The sequence below is a fragment of the Equus caballus genome, chromosome 11 (assembly GCF_041296265.1).
Source record: "Equus caballus isolate H_3958 breed thoroughbred chromosome 11, TB-T2T, whole genome shotgun sequence".
Classification (NCBI taxonomy): Eukaryota; Metazoa; Chordata; class Mammalia; order Perissodactyla; family Equidae; genus Equus; species Equus caballus.
In genome coordinates this window covers 15,980,181-15,999,749 of record NC_091694.1, presented here as the reverse complement: position 1 = coordinate 15,999,749, position 19,569 = coordinate 15,980,181, and the positions used below count along the sequence as shown (strand labels likewise).

The following is a 19,569-nucleotide window of genomic DNA, read 5'->3' as shown; positions in this document are numbered from 1 at the left end:
CAAATGAAAACTACAATGAGATGTCACCTCACTCATGTTAGAATGGCCATTATCAAAAGAACAGAAAATAGCAAGTGTTGATGAGGATATGGAGAAATTGGAACACTGTTGTTAGGAATGTAAATTGGTGCGACTGCTATGGAAAACAGTGTGGTGCTTCCTTTAAAAATTAAAAATAAAGCTACTGTATGATTCAGCAATCCAACTTCTAAGTATTTATCCAAAATAATTGAAATCAGGGTCTCAAAAAGATATTTGCACTCCCGTGTTCACTGCAGCATAATTCACAGTAGTGAAGAGATGGAAACAACCTAAATGTCCATCAGTGGATGAATGGATAAAGAAAATGTGGCATATACATACACTGGAATATTATTCAGCCATAAAAAAGAAGGAAATACAGGCCTACCCTGTGGCTTGGTGGTGAAGTTCACGCACTCCACTTTGGTGGCCCAGGGATTGTGGGTTTGGATCCCAGGTGCAGACCTAGCACCGCTCATCAAGTCACACTGTGGCGGCATCCCACATAAAACAGAGAAAGATCTGGCACAGATGTGCTCAGCAACAGTCTTCCCCAAGCAAAAAGAGGAAGATTGGCAACAGATGTTAGCTCAGAGCCAATCTTCCTCAAAAAATAAATAAATAAAAATAAAGGAGGAAATAATGTCATATGCTACAACATGGATGAACCTTGAGGACATTATCCTAAATGAAATAAGCCAATCACAGGACAAATACTGCACAATTCCACTTATGTAAGGTATCTAAAGTAGTCACACTCATCAAAGCACAAAGTAGAATGGTGGTTGCCAGGGTCCATGGGGAAGGAAAATGGGGAGTTGCTATTCAGTGGCTGTAAAGTTTCAGTCATAAAAGATGAAAAAGTTTTAGATATCTGCTTTATAACGTTGTGTTTATCATTGATCATCTTACATTCTTATGTGCCATCAAATATCTTCTTCGGTGAAGTGTGTATTCACATATTTTGTCCACTTTTTTATTGGGTTGTTTCTTTTCTTGTTACTGAGTTTTCATAGTTTGTTATATAGTTTGGATACAAGTCCTTTATCAGATATGTACTTTAGAAAAATTTTTTCCCAGTTTATGGCTTGTTTTTTCATTCTCTTAATGGTGTCTTTTGAAGAACAGACGTTTTTAGAAGTCCAATTTATGAATAATTCTTTGATCATTCTTTTGGTGGTGTATATAAGATTTCTTTGACTAATCAAAGGTCACAAATATTTTCTCCTATATTTTCATCTAGAAATTTTACAGTTTTAGGTTTTACGTTTAGGTCTATGATTGATTTTGAGTTAATTTTGTATATGGTGCATAATATATATCAAAGTGGGGGGTTGGGGACATACAAATATACAATTGTTCCAACACCATTTGTTGTAAAGACTATTCTTCCTCCACTGAATTCCTTTTGCACCTTTGTCAAAAGTCAGTCATCTGTACATGTATGGATCTGTTTCTGTTCCGTCCTGTTTGTCCATCTTGCTGCTAATCCATGCCTTTTTAATTACTTTAGTTTTATAATAAATCTTGAAATCAGGTATTGTTAACCTTCCAATGTTCTTGTTCAAGAGTTGTTTTGGCTATTCTAAGTTCTTTGCCTTTCCATATGAAACCTTGTAAAATTCTATGAAAAGCCTGCTGGAATTTTGATGGAAATTGCATTGGATCTATCAATTAATTTGGGGAAAGTTGACTTCTTCCAATCTCAATATTGAATCTTCCAGTACATAAACTTAATACATCTCTCCATTCATTTAGATCTTCCTTAATTTCTCTCAGCACTGTTTTGTAGTTTTCAATGTACAGATGTTGAAAATATTTTGGCATATTTATCCTTCAGTATTTCATATCTCTTATACTATTATGAATAGTATTGTTTTCATCTTAATTTCTAGTTGTCCATTACTAGTATATAGAAGTACAATTGGTTTTTGTATTTAGACCATTTGCATTTATTTGATTTTTTATTTGGGTAGGTTTAAATCTGTCATTATGGTAGATCTATCATTATTTGCTTTCTATTTCTCCTATCTATTCCTTTTTCTCTTTTCCCCCTTTTTCCTATTTTTCTCCCATTTTTTGGATTGAATATTTTATGAGTCTACATTATGTCCTTAGTTAATTAGCTATACTCTTGGTTTTTTGTAGGGGTACTTTATTATTTTTAGTATATATGTTTAATTTATTACAGTGTACCCTCAAGTGATATGATACCATTTCATGTATACTTTACAATTCTTGTGTCAGGAGTGCCCCCCAGGTTCAGTGATTCACTAGGAGGATTCACAGTACTCAGCATTAGTCATTCCTGTAGCTGTGCTTTGTTCCAATGAAAGGATACAAAACAAAATCAGCAAAAGGAAAAGGCACATGGGACAAAGTTCGTAGGAAACCAGACACAAGCTTTCGAGTATCCTCTCTCAATGAAGTCATACAGAATGCACGTAATTCCTCCAGCAATGAGTGGTGATCACAGGTGTGAAATGTTGTCTGCTAGGAAAGCTCTTTAGAGATTCACTGTCCAAGATTTTTACTAGGGTCTGGTCACATAGACCTCCTTGCCTAAAACATGCCAAAATTTCAGACTCCCAGAAGAAAAGCCGGTGTTCAGTTTAAACCATATTGTTTATAGAAACAATTTAGGCACAGTGAGCCACTCTTAGTTCCAGAAATGGTGGGAATTCTCTCAAAATCTGTGTTCTCAGACTTCAGGTAAGGGCCAGTCTTGCAACCAGGCTTTCTAAGGGGAGCAGTCTCAGGACTATTATGTTAACTGTTTTCTGCATAATAGTCTATTTCCATTTCTCTCCTTTCAGCCTTTTTGTTATTGTTGTCAGACGTTTTACTTATATAAATGTTATAAACCCCACCATATAAAAGTCAGTTATCTTTTAAAGAGTTTTAGAAATTAAGAAAAAATCTTATATATGAATCTATATAGTTACCATTTCTGTTGCTCTTCATTTCTTTGTATTAATCCATATTTCTATCTGATGCCATTTTTCTTCTGCCTGACGGACTTCTTTTAACATTTCTTGTATTTCTGCTGGTGATTCAATTTTTTCAGCTTTTGTATGTCTGAAAAAGTCTTTATTTTACCATTATTTTTGAAAGATATTTTCACTGGGTGCAGAATTCTAGGTCGACAGGGTTGTTTTTTATTTTATCGTTTTAACCAAATTTGATTATGATGTGCCTTGGTGTCATTTTCTTCATATTTCTTGTGCTTGGAACTCATTGAGCTTCTTGGATCAGTGAGTTTATAGTTTTCTTCACATTTGGAAATTTTGTAGCCATTATTTCTTTAAATATATCTTCTCTCCCCCTCTTTCAGGGACTCTAATTACACCTATATTTGGCCACTTGGAGTTGTCCCACAGTTCACTGATGCTGTTTTTCTTTTAGAGGATTCTTTTTTCTCTGTTTCATTTTGGATAGTTTTTATTACTATGTATTCAAGGTCACTCATATTTTCTTCTGTAATGTCAAATCTGTCACTAATTCCATCTAGTGTGTTTTTTCATTTCTGATGTTGTAGATTTTTTTTTTAGAAGTTCTATTTGGGTCTTTTATATTTTCCACGTCCCTACCTTTTGAACATAGAGAATATAGTTATAATAACTATTTAATATCTTTCTCTTCTAATTCTAACATCTGTCGGTGCTGGGTCAGTTTCAATTGATTGATTTTTCTCCTAATTATGGTTCATATTTTCCTGCTTCTTTGCATGCCTGATAATCTTAGTATGGATGCCAGACGTTGTGAAGTTTACCTTATTGGGTGTTGGACATTTTTGTATTCTTATAAATATTCAACTTTTTTCTGAAATGTGATTAAATTATTTGGAAACAGTATGATCAATTTTGAGTCATACCTTTAAGATTTGTCAGGCAGGACCAGAAGAATATTTATTACACTCATTATTCTATACTACTGAGACAAGACTTTTCTGAATAGTCTACCCGATTGTGAGGTTTTCCATTCTGGCCAATAGGAATAGGCACTATTCCTGACCTTGTGTAAGCAGCAGGCACTTTTCTCTCTAATTCTCTGATAGGTCTTTCCCCCGTCTTGGGTACTTTCCTCAAATACATGTGCCAATCAGTACTCTGCTGATTGCTCAAGGGTTACTCCCCACAGATCTCCAGGATTATTTCTATACGGCTCTCTCCTTCCCAGTACTCTGTCCTTTGAGCAGTCACTGTCTTGGTCTCTCTGGATTCTCACCTCCATCTACTCAACTAACAGAGTCTGCCAGAATCTGATTGGCCTCTCCCTCCCTACATCATGGCCTGAAAATTCTCTCAACTCAGTAGGTGGACATAGGGTTTTCCTCATTTGTTTTCCATCTCTCAGGGATCACAATTTTTCATTGCCTATGTCTAGTGTCTTGAAAATCATTGCTTCATATATTTTGTCTAGAGGTTTGTTTGTTTTGGGGGTTTTTTTTAGGGAGGGTAAATCTAGTCTTTGTTACTCTATCTTGGCCAGAAGTGAAAATTCATGTTAAATTTTTAAAAAGAAAGTTAAAGATGAAGAGGACCAGAGCATAAACCCATCTCATCAGAAAGTGACTTGCTTGGTAGTTAGAATTGGGTTCTCTGTAAACTTAAAATACATATTTTACCTATAATACAGAAGAATTAAGTATAGTCATTATTTGCACAATAAATCTCACATGTAGCATTAGCAAGACCTTAGTTTCTAGATGGATGTGTGTGGATCCAGCCTTCTCAGTAACTTTTTTAAAATAAAGGAAAAATAGTCTTTGAAAAAATGTATCCTGTCCTCTTTGGACACTAACTCTAAGGCACATTTTCTCCCTTCCCCCAGCTTCCTGTAGGAATGTTATTCTTTGATTGTCAGTATCTTGGCCAACATCCAGACTTTGCCTGTGATATGCACAGAGCTTGGAAAATAAAAGTTTTTCTTCCCTGCCTTGTTATTTAATGGCCCTCTTGTTTATGACAGTAGCATTTAAACAGAAATGTATCCCTGAAAGTGGCAAACAAATGTTTCATTTCTTTTTATTATTATGGTACAGAGCTGTGATTTTCAAGGACCTGGGTTTGCAACCTCTAACAGTCTTCCTCTAGCCTTCCTGTTCTACCAAAACTGAGTCTATGCGCATTTCCCTGCAGTTGAGAATGGAAAATTCATATTCACAGTTTTCATTCTTGAATTCATTTATTAAATGTTATTGAATATACATACCCTATGACAAGAATTTTACTATTAATAAGGACTTAGTAGGTTGGGTGATTGTGGTAGGGTAAGTTAATGAGATACGAGGGTAAAAGTTTAGGGGTTCACATGATCATGTCAGATATATTTGGTGGCTATATTCAGAAGGGATGTGTAGGATGCAAGGTTTCATTAAAAGCTCGTTTAAGTACATAGTTAAAAGCAAAACATGTTGAGAACCTCAACTATATGGCTATCGTTCATTGAGGATTAACTAGGTTCTGAGGTAAGAACTTTATGTACATTTTCTCATTTAACCTTTCAAGGTACATGTTCTTATTCTCATTTTATAGGTGACAAGACTGAGGTTTAGCATGATCCAGCAACTCCTTCAAGTTTATATCACTATAAGTAGCAGAGGAATGGGAAAAGAAACAAGGAATTATATCTGAGAGGTATTTCTCAAGAGTAATTGATAGGACCTGTGGCAAATTAGATGTAAAGATTAAGGAAGAAAAAATCCTGGTGAGTCCCAAGTTTCTATCTTGGAAAACCAGGCAGATGGTGATATTTCATTAACTGAGATAACAAATGGAAGAGAAAGAATAGGTTACGGTGAGTGAGAAAATAAGTTTAGTTTTACACATCTTAAGTTTGAGATTTCTGTGGGAATCCAAATAGATAGCTCTTGTAAGTTGTTGGAAATGTTGTACAGGAATTTAGGAATGAGGTCTGGAATAGAAATATAAACCATCACCACTTGTGAAAGCCATTAGTCTCTTCCTTTGAGATTACCCAGGGAGCTCACGAAGAAGAAAAAACAATAAAACTAAATACCTAGGATTGGCAATATTTTAGGGATGGGCAGAAGAGGAGGAATCATTAAAGATATATCAGGAAGAGAGGGCAAAAAAACAAGAACTAGAAGAAAGTGTTGTCATGGTAAACCCAAGAAGGGAATGTATTTCAAAAAGTGGGGTTTAGGGGCTTGGCCGGTGGCGCAACAGTTAAGTTTGCACATTCCGCTTTGGTGGCCTGGGGGTTCGCCGGTTCGGATCCCGAGTGCAGCCATGGCCCTGCTTGGCAAGCCATGCTGTGGTAGGCGTCCCACATATAAAGTAGAGGAAGATGGGCACAGATGTTAGCTCAGGGCCAGTCTTCCTCAGCAAAAAGAGGAGGATTGACAGCAGTTTAGCTCAGGGCTAATCTTCCTCAAAAAAAAAAAAGTCGGGTTTAGGTAAAAGTGTTAAATACTGAGGAGTGGTTAAGAAGCATAAAGACTTAACTAACAGTTAAGTCTAACTTAACAATTAGAAAGTCTGTAGTGATTGTAACCAAAACAATATCAGCAGAGTAATATGGGAGGAAGCCAGGCTAGCGTGGGTTATTGCTATGGAAGGGAAGATAGCAAGCATGGCTATTTCAAAATGTCGGGTAGTGAAAGGAAGAAGGAAGCTAAGTCAGAAAACTCAAAAGGGAAGAGGGCTCAAAGAGAGTCAGTATTCTCAATTTCCTTTTTTGTTAGGTTTTGACGTAAGTAAATGTGTGGTGGAGGGAGGTGATTATGGTTACACTGGATGTTGTTTTTGGCTTGATGATGTGTGGATAGTGGTAGCACCTAACACAGTTAACAGCCAGACACCATCCTAGGCACATTACGTGTATTAACTCATTTAATCCTCACAGTATCATTGTTATCCCTCTTTTAAAGATGAGGAGAACAAACATATCAAGAGCATAAGTAACTATCCTAATGTCGCACAGCTAGTAACTAATAGAGACAAGATACAAACAGAGGCATCTGGCTCTGAGTCCACAGTTTTACCTACTCTGCTGTATGTTTCCCTGCTGACCCAAAAAGTGATTCTGCTTTATTTAATCCTTTTTTTTTTTAAAGAGAAGTTACCTGGAATGAACATTTCTCAGACTGTTATCTTTAGATTGTCATTTAGGACCTGCTTCAAATTGCTTTACATTCTCCAAAAACTCATTTCCTGGCATACGATTAGCTGCCCACTGAAGTCCTTTTCCCGGGCACCAAGAATTAAACAACAGACCTTAAACAGATTTGACTCTTGTATATGATAAAGTGAGTCTTCTAGGAACTCAGTAGACAAATGAGCCCCTACCTTGGTTTAATAAGTGTTTCTTGAGAAAAAATGTGGTTTTTTGACTTATGTTTGGTGCTAATATGATACCAGGTTTTGTCTGAAGCACATGTGTTTTTCCTTTGCTCTGTGTAGAGAATAACATGCATGGCATGAACGCTAAGAATAAGCCTGAAATCTTTTGTTCTGAGGAACAGAGGTGCTTCCAGGCTAGACTTTACAGTCATTATGAAAGAATGTGAGGAAATACAGCTCTGCTCCTGTTTGCACGAGCCCTTGGCTATGTTACACACACCCTTTCTTCTGCCAGTCCTGTGACTGACTTCTTTTAAGATGATTCATGGTTGTTTTCAATGAGTAAATATGTTTTAGTCTAAATCCAGTTAGAGCATTTTTGCCTCCATTTCCCCTTCCCCTTGTCCCCTTGCTGCAGCTGTTTGTATTTGCATTTGGGCAAGCTAATCTGTTAGCCTTAATGCACTTTCATTTGTTTTTTAAATATTTACTCTTTGCCTTAGTTAAAGAAAGGTTAGTTTTCTCTATAAGCCAAGATATGTCATTATATTTATTGATGGTCTCACAGAGACTGTTTCCTAGAGAGAATTCATTTGTCTGCCTCAAAACTAATTTGCGTTGAAGAGATGCACACACTGATCTGAATCTGGAGTGGTTATTAAGTCCCTTTAAAAAACTGCTTTCTATAGCTTGTCTCATTTGTGTGCCCTATTGCAATGTTTTTCCTTTGTGTTTTTTCCTTCAACATTTTATTAAGAAAATTTTCATATATACAAAAAAATGAATTTTACAATAAACACTCATATAACCGACCACCTTGATTATATCACTAACATTTTACTGTCTTATTTTATCACATATCCATCAATCTACCCATCTTTTTATCCACAAATCGTTTGTTATGAATTTTGAAGTAAATTACAGATATCAGTATACTTTATTGGAATGTTTTGAGAAGAATGGGATGGTCTTCCTGCTCTGTTGCCACCCTGGGACTGCCACCTGTTGGGTTCAGAGGGTAAGAAAGCCACATCTGTTACTAAATGGTATTGCTTAGCTCATCTTTTTCCCTTAGCTCAGCTATGGTTGCATTGGTAATTTTTCACTGGATTATTTCAGTGGTTTCTGCCTTATTAAAATGTCTTGAAAGCCAGCTGATATCTCAGACAAGGAAACGTTTATTTAGGAATATGAACTCCACAAAGAATATTCATTACTTCCATGTCCCACAGTGCAAGCCAAAGTGCTTTCTTGTTTATATGCCCTAAATTTATTATCAGTATGTCGGAAGTGTGGCTTTCTATTATCATATTGATCTGACAAAAGCCTTAGATTCTGAGTTACAGAAATTGTTTCTAGGCTGTTCTTGGTGTCTACAGTTGTTTTACCATATGGCACCGGGCTAATTTTGTCTGTTCTTCCCTTGAGGCTTTTGTGAATTGATTACATTTTTAGAAAAATTTTTAAATAACTTTTGAAAATGTCAAAGCTTTCTCAGTAGAATAAAATATGATGAGAGATTACATCAACATTAGAACAAGTTATCTTAATAGAATTTTTCTCAAAAACTTAAGTATTTAAATTGTCTGTACTTATTCCATATTACAAATTAGCATTGGTCGTATTCATGAAAGCTGCTTTTGATACAAAATGTAAAGTAATCTTGGACCTGAAGGGAAAAATCTGTTAGTTTAGAGAGCTACTGAGAGAGATACTGAGTATCTCAGTAGCTCTTCTCTCTCTGGAAAGGTCATCCCTGGCCAAGCACACAATTCCTAACAGGAAGAACAGGAGAGGTAAAGGAGAAAGAAAATAGCCTGGCCAGTCAGCTAAGCCTAATCATTTCTTGTCATCAGTAGGATAACTCGTGTCACTTTCAGATTTAACAGTGACATCCAAAGAGCAGTTACAACATAATACAATAAAAGAAACCTGGATTTTGGAGTCAGAATTAGGTTTTTATTCTAGTTCTGAAAACAGCTGTGTGACCTTAGGTTTTTCCAGGCCTAATTAGACTCACTTAAGTCAACTGATCTTCTCTTTTCTGCTTCCTCCCTGGGAGTCCTGTCACTGCTCAGCCAGAGCTCAGCATGTTGCCTTGAGTGTCTGCCCACCAAGGATACTCAGATACTCAAGAAAGCCCCTACATGGTTAGCAGTCCCCTATTATCAAGTGACATCATGGAAAATGGTGGAGTAAGGAGCTGCAAGAATCAGTCCCTCTGCTGAAGCAACCATTAAGCTGGCAAGTCTGACAGAATCAACTTTTTCAGAACTCTGGAATCTAATAAAAAACTTAAAGCATCCAGGGGAGTACTTAATGATGAAAGAGACTGCTAAATTTCAGCATTTAATGAAATCTCTGTCAGATGAAAGGCTGACTGCTGAGATGACAGAGACTTGAGTGACCACACACAACAAGGAATAGAGTCTTTGTAAAGATAGTTCAGAAAAGTCCCTAAACAAAGGGACAACTGCAGCCCTCAGCAAACAACAAGAGCCAACCCTGGGGGATGGGGAGAATCTGATTTACAGAGTTCCCATATTATAGTATTCAAAATGTACAACTTTAACAAATTACAAGGCATACAAAGAAAACAAGAAAGTATGGCCTATTCAGCTAAAATAACTAAATTGACAGACACCATCCCTGAGGAAGCCAAGACATTGGACTTAATAGACAAAGACTTTAAATTAGCTGTCTTTTTTATTTTTTTAAAGATTGGCACCCGAGCTAACAACTGTTACCAATCTTTTTTTTTTCTTCTTCTCCCCAAAGTCCCCCAGTAAGTTGTATATTCTAGTTGTGAGTGCTTCTGGTTGTGCTGTGTGGGACACCACTTCAGCATGGCCTGATGCGCAGTGCCATGTTCATTCCCAGGATCCAAACCGGCGAAACCCTGAGCTGCTGAAGTGGAGCACACAAAGTTGACCACTCAGCCCCAGAGCAGACCCCTCAATTAGCTGTCTTAAATTTGCTCAAATGGCTAAAGGAAACCATGGACAAAAAACTAAAGGATACCAAGAGAACAATATATGCATGAATAGAGTATACCAACAAAGAGAGAAATTATAAAAAGGAACCAAATAGAAATTCTGGAGCTGAAAAGTACAATAGCTAAAATAAAAACTTCACCAGAGGAGTTAATACCATATTTGAGCAAGCAGAAGAAATAATCAGTAAATTTGAAGATAGGACTGTTAAAATTATCCAATCTGAGAAGGAGAAAGAAAAAAGAATATAGGAAAATTAGCAGAGCCTAAAAGACCTGTGGAACATCATTAAGTTTACCAACACACACAGTATACAAGTGCCAGAGGAGAAGAAAAAGAGAGAGAACAAATTCAGCAAAGTTGCAGAGTATGATATTAGCCCCCCAAAATCAGTTGTATTGCTGTACACCATCTATATTATGGCTGAATATTGTTAAGATGTCAATACTACCCAAAGCATTCTCTAGGTTCAGCACAATCCCAGTCAAAATTCCAGCAGCCTTTTTAGCAGAAATGGAAAAGCCAATTCTTAAATTCATATAGAATTACAAGGGGTCCTGAATAACCAAAACAATCTTGAAAAAGAAGAAAATATTGGAAGATTCACACTTCCTGATTTCAAAACTTACCACAAAGCTACAGTAATCAGAGCACTGTGATACTAGCATAAGAATATACATATAGACTAATATAACACAATTGAGAGTTCGGAAATAAACCCATACATCTATGGCTCTTTGCTTTCAACAAGAGCGCCAAGTCAATTCAGTGGAGAAAGAATAGTCTTTTCAACAAATGATACTGGGAGAACTGGATATCTACATGCAAAAGAATAAAGTTGAACCCCTACCTCACACTATATACAAAACTTAACTCAAAATGGATCACTACCTAACCTAAATATAAGAGCTAAAAGTGTAAGACTCTTAGAAGAAAACATAGAAATCCTCATGACCTTGGATTGGACAAGGGATCTTAGATATGATACCAAAAGCTACAAGCAATACCGACAATTAAATTAGGTAATTTGGACTTAATCAAAATTAAAAACTTTTGTGCATCAAAGTACATTATCAAGAAAGTGAAAAAACATCTACAGAATGAAAGAAAATTTGCAAATATGCGTATCTAGTGAGAGTCTAGTATCCAGAACATATAAAGAACTACAACTCAACAACAAAAAGACAACCCAATTAAAAAATGAGTGAAGGACTTGAACAGGCATTTTTCCAAAGAAGATGGACAAATGGCCAACAAGCACATGAAAATATATTCAACATCATTAGTCATTAGGGAATGCAAATTAAAACCACAATGAGATACCATTTCACAACCATTAGGATGGCTATAATAAAAACAAAAACAAAAAATAGCAAGTGTTGGTGAGGATGTAGAGAAATAGGAACTTTTGCGTATTGCTGATGGGAATGTAAAATGGTGCAGCAACTATGGAAAACAGTTTAGTGCTTCCTTAAAAGGTTAAACATAGGGGCCAGCCCTGTGGCCGAGTGGTTAAGTTCACGTGCTCCGCTGCAGTGGCCCAGGGTTTTGCTGGTTTGGAGCCAGGGTGCAGACATGGCACCACTCGTCAGGCCACACTGAGGCAGCGTCCCACATGCCACAACTACAAGGACCCACAACTAAAATATACAACTATGTCCTGGGGGGATTTGGGGAGAAAAAAGCAGAAAGGAAGAAAAAAAGAAGAAGATTGGCAACAGTTGTTAGCTCAGGTGCCAATCTTTAAAAAAAAGAAAAAAAGTTAAACATAGAATTGCTGTATGACATAGAAATTCCATTCCTAAGTGTATACCCAAAAGGATTGAAAGCAAGTCCTCAAATACTTGTACACAAATATTTGTAGCAGCACCATTCAGAATAGCCAAAATGTGGAAACAACCCAAATGTCTATCAATGGATGAATGGATAAGCAAATTGTGATATATACGTGCAGTGTGTGTTATTCAGCCGTAAAAAGGAATGAAGTACTGATACAAGCTACTACATCGACTAACCTTGAAATATGCTAGGGAAGAGAAGTCAGATACAAAATGCCACATATTGTATGTGAAATATTCAAATAAGTAAATCTATAGAGACAGAAAGCAGATTGTTGTTTGTCAGGGATTGGGGGAGAGAGGAGTAGCGAATGACTTGATTAGTGAGTATAGAGTTTTCTTTTTTTTTTTTTTTTAAAGATTTTATTTTTCCTTTTTCTCCCCAAAGCCCCCGGCTACATAGTTGTGTATTTTTAGTTGTGGGTGCTTCTAGTTGTGGCATGTGGGATGCCACCTCAGCATAGCCTGGTGAGTGGTGCCATGTCCTCCCCCAGGATCCGAACCTGCGAAACCCTGGGCCGCTAAAGTGGAGCTGGGGAACTTAACCACTCAGCCACGGGGCCAGCCCCTAGAGTTTTCCTTTGAAGTCATGAAAATGTTTTGGAACTAGATAGAGATGGTGGTTGCACAACAGTGTGAGTGTACTAAATGCCACTAAATTGTACACTTTAAAATGCTTAATTTTATGTTGTGTGAATTTCACCTCAATAAAAACAAAAAAAAGAATTTTTGTGAGAATTTCTATAAAAATCTACACCATGCCGGAAACATAGAAGGTACTCAATAATATGATTTTCCTTCTTTCTCACCCCTAGCCTATGCTTTAAAATGTGGTAGACATTATCCTTCCCTTCAAAGAATTTATGATCTGGTTGAAAAAGTAAGATTTAAAATGTTAATGAACAGTATAAATCAGCATATAACTAAGCACTAAATTGTACAGTATGAACTTAGTTTTGGAACAGGAAAATGAATGAGGACTCAATTAGGGAGGATATTGTAGAGAATATGAAAATTAACCTGGATCATGACGCGTAGACGGGGTTTGAATAGAAGAAAAGAGGCATTTCAGGTAAGAAGGACAACCTGCCCTAAGGCACAAGGAATAGAGGAGAGTTTATCAAGGTTCTCTGAGGAGACTGACTAGTCTACCTCAGATGGCATTCCAAGGTGAGTTGTGAGGAATGGAGATGATAGAGTTGAATTATGTTACAGAGAACCTTGAAAATCTGCTGAGCAACTCAGATCTGAAACAGCAGAAAACTTGGCCGTTGGAGATTTTAAAAGGGAAACGACATGATGCAATCTTAGTAATAAAGAATTGGTCTGATAAAATATGTTAAATGGAGGATCTGAGGCAGGAGGTGAAGTTAGGGAAGCAAGGTAGGAAGTCAGAAGGGTAACAGAAGAAGCCTGCGCTAGGATGGAAGCATTTGGGAGTCAGCAAAGGCCACTGATCAGAGATCTTTCTAAGAACAAAATTCACAAGACTTAGAGACAGACTGGGATTGCTAAGGCAGGTAATTTTTGACTAAATAGCAGGAACTTTCATTTTAATTATAATCTTGAGATGTATGTGGGCTCTGATAAAATGACAAAACACTTCTTTCACTTTTCCCCTCTCCTAAATCATAAAAGTTCTTTTAATAAAACTCTTATTTCCTTCCATAATAGTCATTCATTCAACAAGTATTTATTGAGCCTTTCCTATCCCAGACGGTATGCTGGTGATACAGTGATGGTTTCTGCCTTCATAGAGTTCTAGTTAAGGAGACAAGAATAAACAAGGAAAAAAAAAGAATAAATAACGTTGTGCCAGAATGTGCTGTGTGAGAAGAAAATAAATACAGGAATTACTATTTTTGATAAATTCTCTGAGAGAAACAAATAGCCCGCTAAAAAGAAATAATGGGGGATAAGGAAACCAACTTTAAAAGATCAGGGGAAGTCTCTCTGAGAAAATAATATTTAAGCTGAAACCTAATAATGAGAAAGAGACTCCCATGTGAACAGGCAAGGAAAGAGCATCACAATTAGTCAAAATAGCAGGTGGGGGGCCAGCCCCGTGGCTGAGTGGTTGAGTTGGCACACTCAGCTTTGGCAGCCCAGGGTTTCACTGGATCAGATCCTGGGCACAGACATGGCACCGCTCATCAAGCCATGCTGAGGCGGCATCCCACATGCCACAACTAGAAGGACCCACAACTAAAAATATGCAACTATGTACCGGGGGGCTTTGAGGAGAAAAAGGCAAAATAAAATCTTTAAAAAAAAAAATAGCAGTTGGGAAAGAAATGAAAAGACCAGCATAGCTGGGGCATAGAGTGACAGGGAAGTGATACGAGATGAGGAAGCAGTGGTAATCAGGGACCAGATCATCCAGAGCCTAGAGGGCCGTGGACAGGAGTTTTGATTTTATTCTAATACAGTGGGGAACTACTGGAGGGTTATTTTTTTTTTTTTTTTTGAGCCCTCAGCTAACATCTGCTGCCAAATCTCCTCTTTTTGCTGAGGAAGACTGGCCCTGAGCTAACATCTGTGCCCATCTTCCTCTCCTGTATATGTGGGACACCTACCACAGCATGGCTTGGCAAGTGGTGTCATGTCCGCACCTGGGATGCAAACCGGCGAACCCCAGGCCGCCGAAGTGGAACATGCACACTTAACCGCTGAGCCACCGGGCTGGCCCTGGAGAATTTGATGTAAAGGTGTGTTACGGCGGCCCTTTCTGTCATCAGACAGACAGGCACTGGTCATTCCATTCTAAGCGAGGGCTACCATAGGAATAGTAGGTGAAAAGATAGGTCCCTTTCTTTTTTACTACCTCTGCTTTGTTAGTGCTTATCTTGTGAGCTCCTTACTCCTCTCAGGTGACTGCCCTTTCCTATGTGAGGATGTGCTTAGAGAAACTCATATAAGTTTCTTTGTTCTTTATCTAATGTAAAAATAATTATCAGCCAACTTGTCTAGGACATTCAGACGTCTATTCTACACATATTCCTCATCTCAGTTGCCTACATAAAACATAGGAAACAGGAGATTTCTGTCCAGTTTTGATGCTCTATAGAATTCAAAGCCGGAGTTGAGGCCTTGAATGAGTATAGAACAGTCGCTTTCCTGATCTGGAGAAAATTAAATCGTTCATATGATCACAGGAGAATATTGGTATGGCTCTTTGACTTTTGTATAGAAATTAACTGAGTGGATCATTTTGTTTGCCTCAGTTGAAATTTAAATTTGAGCATACCTCTGATGTATCCAAAAATTTAATCCTTTGCCTCCAGATGTTGGGGCTTTGTCCCTAATTCCTATTTGGGGGGAAGCCTACAGAAAGAAAGCAGGAAAACTGTTTCTGTCCAACAGTAAATCTCTTCTTGATGTATTGAGATTTCATTGCTCCTCAGCTCCTTAATACCTTAGACTTGAAACTTTGGAAAAATCTTGGACTCCTTCCTGTCGCTATCCCACCACATCTAATCTTTTGACAGGTCTCGTACATACCTCCACTCTTTCCGTTCTCCCTGGTTCAGGCTTTCATCGCATCTTCCCAGCACCGTTGCGGTGAGGAGTCTCCTAGGTGTCACCAGTCTGACTCTTCCTTCTCCAGTGATCCTACACTAGCGTTAGATCCACTGAAATGGGTCAGCGAAGGAAGTGCAAACCACCTGCTCAGCCTGGCATTCAGACTGTCCTGACAGAAGTAGCCTATTTCATATATGTTTTATATATTTTTTCAATCATTCTATGATAGCTAAAATAATTTAAATTCTAAACTAAATATACTTTTCTTTATTTTTAAAAAATGTATGCACAATAATTGTGGGGAAAAAAATACTGAGAATATAGATGTTTGTTTCAGTTAACTGATGTAGTTTAGTTAATTGTTGGGTTGGACAGTGATTATTCCATGAGAGAAGAATCAATGATCTTGATGAAATATTTTCTTCTTTTGTCTTTGGGTAAAATAAACAATTTATTTTTAAGTTTTTTGATATAGCTAAAATTCATATTGAAAAATCCTTTTAAATGATTGTAATTAAAAATATCACCATTCGTCATCTCTTCACTTTTATTTTTGCATATTACCTTCTATATGCATATACTTTAAGTTGTAATCATAATATACATTCTGTTTTGTGTCTTATTTTGTTAAATTTAATATCATAAATATTTCCGTATTTCCATGATTCTGCAAAATCTTCAATATTTTGTATTTTAATGGCCATAAAATCTTTGGTAGGTGTGCCTTAGTATATTAAATCATCCTCACTAACACTATACATGCTGCAGATAACTTTGTGTGTGTATGTATGTTTGTTTCTTTTGAATTATTTCCTTAGAATAAATTCTCAGAAGTGAGATTTTGAAGTAAAAGTGGCATTGCTAACTTTTACTATTTCCCTAAAAGTTGGACATACATGTATAAGCCAAATATCTTTGTTTTGTTTGATTTTACAAGCAGTACAGGTACAAAGACATTAGGTGAAAGTTTGGTTTCTGCTTCCTTGGCTTCTTAACATATTGAAGACCCTTTAAACCATCAGAGCTCATAGAGGCTTTACTTCCCCTAATAATATACCTACTAGATAAGAGAAAAATACCATCATGAACTTAAAGAAATTACTGTTTTCATTGATATTGTCAAACAGACAAGTCCTCTTTGCTTTCTAAAGGACTGCTTTTCAACTGATATGTACTAGTATGGCCATGTTGGTTGTTAAATGTTGAAGTACATCCTTAATGGTTGGTAAAGAGCTCATGCTGTAAGCAATCTGGATACCCCACCACAGCCTGGTCTCTCTCCCAGGAACTCTAACCCTACATCTCCCCACAATCCAACAGTTAAAAAGTGATCCCCAGGCATGGAAGGAGGCTTTAAAGACCTTATTTCTTTACTACTTTCCATTCATCCTGATTACTGGTGCCCAGGCCATGCCCGTTGTTTAATAACTTTGACTATCACCCTGACTTTCTGACTGTTCCATAAATCATTACTGTTTTAACAGTGTTTGTGTCCTGCAAACTAGAGTATCAAATGACTCTAGCTCACCTGCCATTGTTTATCTGTGTAGAACCAAAATTTAGAGGTTTGTTATTTTCTGAATAACCCAGAATACCATCATACTGTAACTCTAATAGTCTCCTAAACCACACTGCTTTTTTTCTTTGTTTCTCTCGATGTTGATGGTTTGGTCTAAGCTCTGTGTTCTCTCATTATTCCTTCCAGTTCGCTTTGCGCCTTACAGGCCTCCAGATATCTCCCTGAAGCCTCTGCTCTTTGAAGTGCCCAGCATCACTACAGAGTCAGTGTTTGTTGGCCGGGATTGGGTTTTCCACGAAATAGATGCTCAACTTCAAAGTTCCAATGCCAGCGTGAACCAAGGAGTAGTGATTGTGGGAAACATTGGGTTCGGCAAAACTGCCATCATCTCCAGACTGGTGGCCCTCAGCTGCCATGGTACCCGGATGAGACAGATTGCCTCAGACAGCCCCCATGCCTCCCCAAAACGTACGTATTCCTTTTTGAAGAACTCCCTGCTTCGTTGCTCTGAAATTTCTTCTGTTATATTTATGTTAAGTTTCATGTCCTTTTATTTCCTTATCTACAAAACTTGACTTGCATGTGAGGACCATTAATTCAGAGTTGAGGGAAAGAATGTAATACTCTGTTTATATTTAACGCACATATCCAACAATCACCTAAGTGTAACTGAAAAAACCTTTCTCTCAGAATAAATTTATTCCTCTTTCCTACTGGCTGACTGTCTAGTCTGTCTTTTGGATAATGACTACTACAGTTGCTTATAAAAGCTGTTTGCATCCATCACTGTCAGCTTTTGCTCAGTCTGTACCCATGTCTTCTTGTTACATGCCATCACAGTCTGTTTGCGGCCTTCATTTCCTTGCTATTGATGTCAGTATTGTACTGCTTAGGCTTGAACTTCATTGTGTCCTTGAAGGGTTTCTCCTGATTCCTTGTAAAAAAGATCCTGAGATTTCATATATATTTGTGCTTCTTTCATCACTGGCAGGGCACAGCTTAATGATCACCACCAGGACCTTGTTTATATATTTTTAAAATACTCATGGTCCTTAGTACCAGGCAATCTCTAAAAGCTTAGCAAACATTAATTTATCCAATCCTCTTGTCAACTCAGTGAGGTAGTTCCCTTTATCTTCGTTTCACAAATAAGTGATCTGAGGCCCAGAAAGGTTAAGTAAGCCCCCCAAGTTTCATAGTCAGTAAAGGGTGAAACTAGAATTTGAGCCTACGCAGTCTGGCTTTAGAGGCCATTCTCTTATCCATTGTGCTATACTGCCTCTCCTTATTGGAAAAACTCACTTGAGTAAAGAGATAAAAGGAACTGTATAGATGTTCTTCCTATGTGCACTATGTATAAAACCAGTCTACCTGGCTTGTGTTAGTTATAAGAAAACAAAAAAACAGAAACTATTGCTCTACTAGTCCAAATCAGTAATCCAGCTCACCACACATTTTCAGATAGCACCCACTAGAAATGAGTTGTTTGAGATCATAGTAGTTACAGAGTTCAGCACAGTGCTAGAAACTCAACAGAAACTCAGTGAACACCCTGGCTTCTTGTTGAAATTAATTGGTAATCTCATGTCATTAGGTAGGCAGACTGCTTCTGGTAAACTTATGCATATATAACATGTAGAAGAAGAATTAGTATCTAGAAAGAAAATTGGTTGAATCAAGAGTCCCTGTTTATCAGGATATGGTAAGAATTGGTATGAAAGAATTCTTTTCTTAAGAGCAGTATCATGCTTAGTTTCTACATGAAGCTTTTCAGAAGTATATTGGCATAGTGTTATGGGAGTCGAGAGCCCAGAGTTTGAGCCCCAACACTCAAACTAACTATACTTTGTAACCTTGAGAATTTTACATTGTCTTTAAACCTCTTTTCTCATCTGTAAAATGAGGAAGTGGGACTAGGTGATCTTTAAAATTTGTTTCTGTGCTTAAAATTCTATGATTCTAAGAACACCTTCATGGTTGAAAGTAATTTTCTACACCTATTCCAGTATTTTCCTTTGAGTGCTTATATATCACACCAAACTACTTCTTATCTGAGTAATCCAAGAGGTTAACTATTTGAGTGTGTCAGAAAGAAAACCAGATAGCTATTAGTCTCTCTGGCTTTTCTGTATATCACTGTTGCAGACAACAGAATGGTAGAATCATGCATGACAGAGGATAAATCCCAAGGGTAAGAAGAACTGCTTTCTCAGAAAGCAAAGGTACCTAGAGGCCCCCCCTCTGAGCCTGGGAGAACAACAGTTAATAGAAAACAGCCCATGTGCTCTCCAAAGCACAGGGTTTTTTAAAGGTATTTCATTAAGTTATTCTCTAACATACATTGCCTTTTATCTCCAGAGAAACTCTGA

The 19,569-nt window shown here is 37.4% G+C and overlaps 1 protein-coding gene across 14 annotated transcripts in view; it reads left to right on the top strand.

Annotated features, from left to right (window-relative positions):
• The window catches only part of TANC2 (tetratricopeptide repeat, ankyrin repeat and coiled-coil containing 2), a 388,516-nt gene that overhangs the window by 278,684 nt on the left and 90,263 nt on the right, over positions 1-19,569 (top strand). For all 14 annotated transcript variants that reach the window (XM_070227084.1, XM_070227082.1, XM_023652253.2 and 11 more), the window contains one exon: positions 17,387-17,668. In XM_070227084.1, coding sequence (XP_070083185.1) covers positions 17,387-17,668 — 282 coding nt within the window. The remainder of the gene's footprint in view (positions 1-17,386; positions 17,669-19,569) is intronic.